At 43.7% G+C, this 11,572-nt stretch overlaps 1 protein-coding gene across 1 annotated transcript in view; it reads left to right on the top strand.

Moving 5' to 3' along the window:
• Window positions 1-1,829, top strand: part of ONECUT2 (one cut homeobox 2) — a 43,486-nt gene extending 41,657 nt beyond the window's left edge. Inside the window, exon 2 of the mRNA XM_065935236.1 lies at window positions 1,543-1,829. Coding sequence (XP_065791308.1) covers window positions 1,543-1,829 — 287 coding nt within the window. The remainder of the gene's footprint in view (window positions 1-1,542) is intronic.
• Window positions 1,830-11,572: the final 9,743 nt, after the last annotated feature.

Consider the following 11,572-nt stretch of genomic DNA (forward strand, 5'->3'; position numbering starts at 1 on the left):
TCTGACTCTTTGCGACCCCATGGACTGCAGCACTCCAGGCTCCCCTGTCCTTCACTATCTCCCAGAGATGTTCAGACTCAGGTCCATTGAGTCGGTGATGCTGTCTGATCTAACCATCACATCCTCTGCCACCCTCTTCAGCTTTTGCCTTCAATCTTTCCCAGCATCAGTCTCTTCCGATGAGTCGGCTCTTGAGGCTACACAAAACTTTGGATGAGCTAAGGTTTCTGTCCAGTGTTCTCGTGTTTAAATCTGTGACTCATGTGCACTGTACTAGCCATGCATCTGGGACCCGCTCCATCTGTGAAATGTGCACATTCCTGAAAGAGCCAAGACACCACTTGTCCCCAGCATCCCAGGCATTCAGTTGTGTCCACGGTTCCAAAAAGAGCCAGTCGGGAGCATCACACAGAGCTGATGCCCACCTTCCGGGAACTTGTAGGGTAAGCAGAGGCAGTGACAGATACTGAAGTGTGCTGGAAGCCCCGGTGGGGAGACCTAGCCACTGAATCAGCAGTCTCCATCTACTTATTCACGTATCTCGGGCTCTAAGCTGATCCCCTGCAAATGTGGGTTCTTCTGCCAACCTCAACCCTGGTCTTCACGTACTGGCTTCACCTCAGACCAGCCAAATTACAACTGGTTAAACCAACTTTTTCATGAACTTTCCCTCCCTGTTTGATTTTATGTAGGGTTCTTTTTTTTTTTTTTTTTACTTTTTCGAAAGTCTAGAGGAAGGGGCTTTGGGGTTGGGATGATGCCATCACTCCTTTCATTCTGTTCACAACTTTTTGAGTCATGTGAGTGGAAGGTTTGATTTGAGAAATGACGCCACTTTTAAGTTTCGACTCCAGAAAGTGTGTGGCTCAGCTCTCAGCAGTTCTAGAGGGAGACTGTGAAAGAGGAACCGGGTAAGCAGGCTTCCTCCAGGGGAAGGGGTTCTTTTCTTGCAGAACACCTGATTTCACAGATGAAGAGTTTTAAGGGGGTGGGAAGGGGCTTTGGGGTTGGGATGATGCCATCACTCCTTTCGTTCTGTTCACAACTTTTTGAGTCATGTGAGTGGAAGGTTTGATTTGAGAAATGACGCCACTTTTAAGTTTCGACTCCAGAAAGTCATGTGGCTCAGCTCTCAGCAGTTCTAGAGGGAGACTGTGAAAGAGGAACCGGGTAACCAGGCTTCCTCCAGGGGAAGGGGTTCTTTTCTTGCAGAACACCCGATTTCACAGATGAAGAGTTTTTAGGGGGTGGGGGTGGGCGGTCGTGGGTGAAAGAGAAAGCAACGGCATTGGGTTCAAAGACCCGAGTGTGCAGAACAGCTCTGTTCTTTCCTTCTCCCTCCGTCCCCCCACTAACGGATGCCTTCCATCACCCAGAGATGAACTGGGAAGGCTGGTTACTGACAGCCAAGCAATTCGCAGTCAGGTTTGAGGGTCTACATCCGCTCTGCAAGGCTGGCTGTGTTCTCAGTCCATCAGCTCGGGGCGGGGGGTCGGGTCTCAGCCTCACCCTGACTCTCTGCTCCTTCTCTTCCCCTTCCAGCGTGCAAACGCAAAGAGCAAGAGCCCAACAAGGACAGGAACAATTCCCAGAAGAAATCCCGCCTGGTGTTCACTGACCTCCAGCGCCGAACGCTCTTCGCCATCTTCAAGGAGAACAAGCGCCCGTCCAAAGAGATGCAGATCACCATTTCCCAGCAGCTGGGCCTGGAGCTCACGACGGTCAGCAACTTCTTCATGAACGCCCGGCGCCGCAGCCTGGAGAAGTGGCAGGACGACCTGAGCTCGGGCGGCGCCGCCTCGGCCTCGGGCGCCTGCACCAAAGCCTGACCGAAGGCCTCCCGGCGGCCACAAGCCGCCTCCCGACGAGGACTCCCGATACCCAAGGAAAACGCAGAGGAGAGAGACACCGCATTCTGAGCTGGGGCCCTTCACTGGTGACTTGAAAGCACAATTCTCTTGCAAAGAAACTCTTCTATTCTAGCTGTAATCATAGGCCAGGTGTTCTTTTTCATTCCTTTGTTTTTAATGGCTATGGAGTCCACGTGCAAGCTGAAAACGAATCTCTTTGAACCGGACATTGTCCTCTGAACTAGCGTGCTAAGCACCCCAGGAACCCAAATGGGGCCTTCCTAGAGCAAGTCAATTCCAGCCCAGTGTCAGCCAAGCAGGGTTGCTTAGAATGTCAGCATCCCAGTTGGGGTCCTGTCAGCCCCTCGGAGTCAGCGTTCCTGTGAGTCAATAGTAGGAATCTGGCTTGTACAAGGACTCTTGAGTTTGGGTTCCCAAGATGCTATAGTAAGAGAAGAATCTAGCAACAAGAATGACCTCATTTGCTTTCCAAGTGCTTAGCTTCATCAAACCGTAGTTCACCAACGTTCACAGCCATAGCATAAAAACCCATCCAAATGACAATTACTGAGCACAAGTTTTAAATATGGAAGTTAAAAAAAAAAATCCAAGGACCTGTTTTTCCCAACTCAGGCATCTTTTTTCATTGAACGGTTTAGAAAGCTTTAAGTTGATCCAGTTTACAGTTTTCTTTTCCTTACCTCCTGGAAATCTCATGTGGTCTTGGATCCATCAAAAAATAAAACAAACCAAGTCAGTTCACTGGAGCGCCAAGTATCAAGCACAACGAAGATAAATAGAGAAGTGAGGGAGGTTCTGGATTCACTGCATCTGGATTTTCAAGACACCAATTGGGAAGTCAAGAGGGAATCATTGGGAATATGGCTTCAAGCACATTTTGCAGTTTGCTACAAATTCTGTTTGTACATAATGAAAACGCACACTCAGGAGGCCAATTTAACTGTTACGGTATACGGAGCAAATGCAGCATTTTAAAAGATCTAGATTTTTTTAGATCATAAATGTATCCTTCTTGGTTATCCATCACCTGGTCCCTCCTATTGTGCATTATGACCACCACATAATACATTCTCACACGTTCAGATTTGGGTTGTTCCCTTGTCCATCCCATCAATATGGACGTTTTCAGTGTTTCTTAGCAAGGAAAAAAATAAAGAATTCAAACCACCAAACATGTTACTCATAACCATCATCTAGTCCTGAATCTCTTCCATTATTGAATCATCCTAGCAGAACAGCTGAATAAATCTGGAGGAAAACACAGCACACCAAAGAAGCAGAATACTGCAAACCAAAGACATTTCTTACTTGCCATTTTCTAGCCTGAAAAAAAATACTGTGATTACTTTTAGAAGTCAGAAAACCTGTGCAACTCCAAATGGCTTTCAGCGCTCGCATTTGGCTCGTCACTGGGCCGAGTGGACCGGCTGCGCCACGGATGTTAGCCAGGCCACCGAGCGAGGGGCTGTCTGCTTCCTGGCTGTCACCTTCCCACAGCACGTGGCGGAGGGCCCACAGGACCCCAGGAGACTGCGACGGTCACCGTGTGCATATTTACCAGTGAATGGCCCCAGGGGGGCAACACAGGGGTGTTCAAAGCAAGCCAAACGCTGCAGTGACGCTTTACAGACACTTGAGACTGACTTTTTTTTATGAATTACTTAATCGAAACCAAAGAAACTTTTTCTGCACCTACTTCTGCAACAAACAAAACTGTCCCATTGAAATGAATAAAGAAAAATGGACATCCATGAAAATCCACCACCAACAAGATGGAAGCACGCCAGAAAAAAAAAAAAAAAAACAGAGAAAAAACATCGAGACACACTGTGTTCGAACAGACCTCTTGGGACATTTTTTGGAAGCAGATTTTTAAAAAGGGTTTGAGACAGGAAGAGAAATAAGGAAGAGCCTCCGTGGCTGCTGCTTCATCCGACGACTCACGCGGTAATCTTAAAAGTTGAAGATTGTCTTTAATTTGTGCCTATGCAGTTTTTCAAAAGAACACGGAACAGAGCAACAGAAACCTCAACAGCTACAATACCAAAGATGAGGATTTCTCACACCTTTGTTTCAGTTCATTATCCCCTCTTGCCTGGCTTAAATACTAATAGCGCCATTGATCTGTGTGTAAAGGTAATCAATTTTGTTTCTGAGCAACGAGAGGAAAGGGTCATTTATTTGATTTTATTGTTTCCCTATCATTTTGTTTTACGGCTTTCTACCCAACATGGAATCTCTCAGAAGATTCCATGGAACTCCACTTTAAGATGTTGGGGGCGCTGAGCAGTTCTCTCTGCTCAGCAGAGTGTGGGGAATCATACTGTCACTTGAATGTTCTTTGCTTAACCCTCCCTTTCTCTTGGTTCTTTCTGTGTTCAGAGTTTCATCATCAGGGGAGGGAAGGAGAGCGAGGGTCAGGAGTAGGGGTCTTGGGGATGCATCCTCTCCCGAGCCACAGAACCAAAGAATTTATAGAGGAATTGACAAGCCTCATCTTCATGTGATCGCTACATCCTGACAGGGCTTCATTTGGGGGTGGGGGGAGACATGTAAAAATGATTGTCAGTTTCTACTTTTCTATTAGCTTTTTAAAAAATCAGCTGTAAAGTTGCATTTCTAAAGAAAGAGATATATATAATATATGAATACATATATAGATTCAACTTGATATTGGCGATAACCCAAAGTTATTGCTGTTCAAATTCACGTCTTGTTTTTGTCAAGTGCTTCATCACTTAAGTACTCAGTTTCAGAGCTTTGCTCATTTCTCATGCCATCCCAGAGTGTGGATGATTTAGAGTATTCTGATTTCTGTGAAAATTCCTGGGAAAGGTTCAAAGTCAAGTTCAAGCATGTCAACGTTTTAACGTGTTGATAAATGGGTCCGAGGGACAAACGAGTGTTATGTGTATTTCGAGTCATCTCTGTTCTCTGTCTCAGCCAAGGTCAGGGTGGAGTGACAGCCATCCACCATGGCCGGGGAGGGGCGTGTTCATCTTCTCTGACTGCTGGGGAAGCTCAGTGGTCCGTTCCCAGCAGTCGCAGAGATGAGGCCAGCCCAGACACGTCTTCTCCAGGAGCCCTGTCCCATTGGGGTGTTCGAGATGCCCCTCGATGAGTAGATCCACCGAAGGGACTTCTCGCGGAAGTCCAGCTCCTGCTGCAGTAGCTTCATCAGGTTTCCTCAGGGTGGTAATGACCAGTTTGTTTAGACAAGCCCGTGTGCAGCCCACAGCTGGCACTGGGGTGAGGCAGCAGTGTTGGGGCTAGGGGTGTCTCAGTCCTGGAGAGCAAACACAAGGCAAGGCTTAGGGGGTACCCCTGATTCCTGCTTGGAGGACCTGTGGTCCCAGCTCCTTGCCCGCTCCACGTTGGTCTCCCCTTGCAGAGGCAGCAGCCTGGAGCCCCAGAAAGAGGGTGACTTTCCGTGGCTTTAATAATTCACCCCACCAGGGGTGTTCCTTGACTTTGCCCTGTATCGCTTCGTCTCTTGCTCATTCTCCATGTCTCCTTTGTCAAACGACCAAGAAAAGAGCATATTTCATCAGGGGGATGCTCCTATTGGGTTGATAAAAGCAAATTTCAACTTGGACATTTCTTAATGAAACTTTGTGACTCATGGCCAATGGAAATGCTTGTTCTTCCCGAGACTGGGCTGAGGAGCAAAGCCTCCTTGGTTTGGTTAGTGATTCGTTGACATGCCAGTCTCAGCATTTGGGTCTCTGGCGTCCTCTGAAGATGTCTACACTGAAAGAGGCTGCCTTCGTGGCCTGAGATTTCAACCTGGGTCCAACCAAGTGTAGACACATACACCCTCTGTGTTCCTGGGGACCAGAGGGAGATGTCATAATGTAAAAAAAAGGCAAGAACTTCCCTCCGGAGCTTTGATAAATGTCTCATAGCAAATAATGCCATACCAGAGAGAAGTGCTTGCTTCTGAAAAATTATTTACGTACATATATAAATATATGTGTGTATCTATATATTTGTGTATTTAAAAGTTAAGTCCTACAGAATTTCAATTTGTTAAAAATCTGAAAGAAAAAAAGCAAAAACCTGCAAACTGAATTATAATGGAATTTGACCCAGTATGTCTTTCCTCAAGCACTTAAAAACTTACTTTAGGTTAACAATTTTAAAGAAAAAAACTCTTTGGACTTAGTTATAGTTTAGGATCCATTTCCTCAATCCAAGAAAAATTCCAGGCATTAGCAATGTTAAGGGCAGGGCAGTGTGAAGGGACAGTTCCAAACCAAATTCACATTCTTGAGACAATGGAAATCCAAAAGCTATTGGCTGGAAAATTCTTTATTTCTTTAGGGAAATAGACTTGCCTCCTTTTTTGTTTTCAATGTGATTTTTGTCCTGAGGATGTAGTTCTTTCATTCCAGGAAACTTTTATTTTAAAAAGAGCCAATATATTTCTTTTAAAAAAAAAAAGAAAGAAAGAAAGAAAAGAAAACAGCAACAACAATAAAAACTCATCCACAATATTTAAAGGCCTTTCCAAAATGTAAAATAGCGTGTAGGTTGTAACATTTAACAGTACAGGTGGGAATAAGGCAGACAGCCTGACACTTGGGAGAAATCACCTCTGCAGGGTCTCTTTTCCTGAGGGCTCCTGGCAACTGTGGGCTCTGGAAATTCAAGCTCATTTTTATTTCTAGCTAAAATAAAATCAAAATTAGGAGTAAATCTGATACACACACACACACATTTTTGTTAAGTCAAACAATGTATGTATTTCAGAGCCAAGCATAAATGCCTTTTGATGATCAACCATTTTTCTTTATGCTGGGTGCCCACCTATTCATGCTGATATGTTAAAGTTGAACAGCTTTTTGAAAAATCTGACTAGCACCTGGGTGCAGGGGACACTTTCCCACTTTTGAAAATGCTGGTAGAATTATAAAAGTGTCTGTTGATTATACTGTTCCTGAAGCATTGTGACACTATACCTTTGTGATGAACTCTGACTTTCAGGAGGTTGTATAGTAGGAATAGGAATTTCTTAAAAATAGAAAAAGAACAGACTGGGCCCCAGTCTTGTTGAAGAATAATGTAGTATATGAAAAAGTAGAGAAAAAGGTGATCCATGTGGTCAAGAAAGGTTGACTCCAAAGCCCACACCCATGTACTGTGACAGTAACTGTCACAATTCCTAACAAATCAGAGCTGAGTTTTTGGTTGTTGCTGCTGCCTACGCCTTGTGGTTCAGACTTGCTAGCCTAACCAGGAAGAGCGAGTGAAAGATGTAGACGGAAAAGGGATACAGTTGGTTTGCCTATAACCTTCTGATGTTTACTTGTAAGACTGGAGAGCTTTTGTACATTGAGCAAAGACCAAGTCGCCTCTAAAACAGCAGCAGATTATAGTTTTCAAATAAGGCCACAAAATCCTTACTAAAAGAAGCAGGTGTACCCAAGTTCGCTGTATAAATCATACCTAGTTAATGATGTTGGCTTTAAATATGGATGTCCCAATGCCTATTTTCTGCCTATGATTTTTTTCTTTCCAAGGGCCAAGGGGAGGGAGGGTTGGTTTATTTGTTTTAGAAAGTCTCAGAATTGTTTATAAAAATTTTTAAATATTAAAATAACATAGAGCCTCACTTAGATAAGCCCTGAACTTACAGTTGAGGCTGATGGGCTATTCCGTGAACCCCATGGGGACCAGAAGTGTTCCTTGTTCTCAGATACCAAAAAGGCTGACAGCCAGAGGCAAGTGAAAGCCAGAGCCTAAGCTTTCCTTACCGGTGTTGAGTTTGGTTGCCTGGAATTAACCAGTTCATTCCCTTTTAATGGAGGAAAACACACATGGCTACAGATCTATTCATTCCACGGAAGTCTTCCACTCTGCTCCAGTCTTAGCAGAGGTATTTCCCACTGCGTAAACCTTGGTAGATACATTTGCCTAATCCTTGTACCATCTTCCGCTTGAGTGTATACAGATTTAGACGCCTCTTTCACCATGTATTCTCATAGGCATCTATAGCAACACCCTTCGCCTGTGAGTGTCCAGACTGCACAGACACCTCCATACGTCCATACATACTGTCCCCTGTTACAATAAATACATTTTAAATGATCATTTCACATGTATGTGCTACTTCTACATTATACACGGTTTTTATTATTTATTGTAACATTGAAAACAAAAGTGCAGGGGGGAAAAAAAATCCCAGCATCTTCATTCCATACACTTGGAATTCCATTCATTTGGTCACATCCAAGATAAACTCAGTCTTCAAGAAAACTTGGATTCTATTTGATCATCTGTGTAAAAGTGACACGCGTGCTTGTTGACTTCGGTTGAATAGCTTTATTGTGGATCTCTCATTAACTAAAGCTAAATCCAAAGACCTGAAAACAGAACACACACCTAAAAAAAAAGGAAAAAGAAGGAAAAAGTAGCAAGTACGAACTAATGAGGAAAAAAGTGGACTCTGGTTTCCAGGGTTGAGAAAATGGTGATGTGGTCTTGGGGGGGCTGTGTCAGCTAGAGGGAGGGACATGGTGATTTTTTTTTTTTCATGCTTGTCACATTTGAATGGTCTTTTTGAACGTGAGAAAGTTCAGAGGTTATAATTTTCTGCTTTATTTTCATTTAGACTGTGGAAAGAGGCTATACGTTTTGTCCATTGAAAAATGAAGACAAAAGAAACCTTTTTTTTTCCCATTATCTCTTTGGGTTATAACCCAACAAGCTAAGTACCATTAATGTAATTAATTTATTTAAATTAGTTTTTAGCACACTGAATGTATAGGATTTTGATAATTACTTAATCATCTTTGCTTACTCTGATTTTACTCTTTGTGCTTATTTATCAGAACCTAGACCAATGGTGCATCAGAGATGCACGATCCCTTTTAGAATCCCCTTGAAGGTTTGCTTTATAAAGCAGAGAAATTCTGTTACAGACAGGGAAGAAATACAGGTTACAAAAAAAAAAATTTGAGGTATTTTTCTTTCTTGAATTAACTTTGAAAATAGTTTAAGTAACAGTGATTAAATTATTTAAGTTCGCAGCCCCACCTGGTACCAAGCGAACTTCACCTTTTAATTATTGGGGCCTTCAGAGCCTTCATATTGTAACTTATTTATTTAACTTATTCAGCATCTGCAAAAGGTGCACGGTATAGTTTATATTTTTTATTTAAAACAACAGAAAGCACTGCAGTTTGTTTGCTGTCAGACGGACAACAGAGCAAAGTTTGTGGACAAGCAATGACTATTCAACCCGAACCTGTGCATTCAGAAAACGCATGCCGAGACCCTGCTTCACCAGCCTGGATTTCGGGGCTTCTGTACAGAAACTGGAAAAATAAAAAATAAAAAAATCAGAACAGCAAAAAGAAACCCTTACACTAGCTGCTTCCAAGAATGAACTCTGTGTGTGTGTAAAACAACAAACAAAAAAGGAAAAAAAAAAAAAGCAGAAAAAAGGAAAAAAAAAAAAAAAAAGGAAAAACTTTCTATTTCTAGTGAGAACCAAAGAAGGCTACCTCACTGACTTTTTCCATTTGTAATTTTAATCGTGTTGATGACACCAAAGATACCAAAGATTTCTTTCTCTGTGCGGTCTGCATTTTGCTTGTGCTCTTTTATGATTTTAACTCTTCTCTCTGATGTATGGCATGTATGGCCACAGCTCAGATACCCCAAAGAAATAGTTAATCTATGCGACAGTGGCTGCTGATCGGGAAAGGGATGTTTTCTGTATTTTTCTTCGTGTGTTCGCTGTCCCCTCCACGTGTCCAGGGTGCACGTTCAGATGTTGCTGTCACAGGATCCCTGAAATTCCAAATTGATGAAGAAGCCTGGTTGGAAGTGGCCTTTGGTCCCGGCCACGACCTCTCTTCCCCACTTTGGAGCTATCACAGTTGAGATTTCCAGTGATAGGAATCCTAATCATTGAACGGTAGAGCTGGAAGGGACCTTAGGAAGTTTTTGGTCCAGCCCCTGGAGGCCCAGAGGAGTGAAATAGTTACCCAAGGCAAGTAACTGACCCAGAGGCAAAGCCCAGTCAAGCCTTCTGGGCCTCGTGCGCCTCTGCCTGAGACGGGCCACACGTTGGAAAGAGGAGGAGGGCTTGGAGCTTGTCATGAACATTTTTACCCTGTAGAAATAGTCATAGGTATTTTGGTATCTGTCTAGCTAGAATCTCAAAGTCACATGAGATCAGTTGCTTGTCAAGGTGGTTAGCCTTGATTTATTAGAGCCCAGAAAGGGGTTTTCACCCTGGAAGTTACACTGTTCCACTGAGATCACTGTTGAACCTCCCGATTCCAGAGTGTTGTAGATTCAGTGAGTTTCATTTCTGATTTATTGAGAAGATAAAGTTCATTCTTGGTCTGTTGAGTTGAATTGTTATGCATATTTTTAGATCAGTATTTGTCAGCGAAGGGAAATTTGATCACCGTTTACACATGTGACATTTAAGTTGTTCGGCTTTTCCCTCTTCCTCTTGATACAACACACAGTTTGGAGGGCACCTCTGTACTTATGAGAGAAGTTTAAGCCTTGTATCATTGGATGCTGAAGCATTACTCATTAGGAGCAAAAGATGACCACAAAATTTCAGAGGAGTCAGTATGCCAGTTTAGGAAACAAGTGCTTAAAGTTACTTCTCTTTTCCCTTCCTACTCATGAAATGAATTGGTCCTAAGTTTCTTTTGAGTTAATTAACTGATTAATTCACCAGTAACATTCAGTCACCAGAGTGATTTGTACATGAGCAAGGTGAAATCATTCTCAGCTGTTGGCCAAATGAGTGTCAGACATACGCAAAGATCAGCCTCCAGTCTGGATGGTTGTTTATTGAATACTAGTATTTTGCATTTCAACTAACGTAGTTCTCTTTCAGCTTTTAAATTACCATTTACCCAAAGAAGCTAAGAAGGGAAAAGACCAGTCAACTCCTCCAATCCACGCATTGATGTCAGTAATAGCTAATAGAGGAAATTAGAAGCTAGACTGCCAGACTTGAAGGAACACTCGGTTATCCCTTCCTGTCATTTCCAAGCAGTATACTGACCCATGTGAGTTTTCTTTCTGGTCCAAACAGGCTCCAAGCTCCATCTGCCCCCCATACCAGGCAAAGGTGTAAGGCCTGACTTTCAGATAGCAAACTGCTTTGGTTTTCTTCCCAAATTCCTATCGGAAGTAGCATTCTCCAAGTACCTGGGAGACAGGTGTTCTCGCAGATCAAGACGATCTGGTGGTTGAGCAGCGACGCGCTCTGTGAGCCCACACCGCCTTCCCCGGCCTTCCAGCCACCAAGCCCCCAGAAGGAGCGCGGGGAGGCGGATGCGGCCTGAACACAGGACACACCCCGGTTGGCAGACCCCTCCTCAGCAATCCCCCCCAGCCTCATGCTTCACTTGCAAAGTGTGACGTAACCACGGGACGAGTGCCTTGCTTGAACCAAAGCAACGATTTAGCCAGTCTGGACTTCTCTGTGCTTTTTTTTAATCCTTCCTGTGAATACCTCAGCTCCCACTGGGCCTCCATACAGTAAGTTGGTGGGCTTATTGTACTGTGGTGCTTTGCGATGCAAGCCTGCAAACAAGATTTGTACTAATACCAAAGGTTCTTTCTGTCTCTCCTCTGCCTCCCCTGTTCTTCCCCTTTTCTAGTTCTTCATGGTTCCAAAGCTTTAATACGAACCTGGGCATGTTGGCAATGCAGACCGCGCA

The sequence above is a fragment of the Muntiacus reevesi genome, chromosome 4, assembly GCF_963930625.1.
Source record: "Muntiacus reevesi chromosome 4, mMunRee1.1, whole genome shotgun sequence".
In the NCBI taxonomy this organism is placed as follows: Eukaryota; Metazoa; Chordata; class Mammalia; order Artiodactyla; family Cervidae; genus Muntiacus; species Muntiacus reevesi.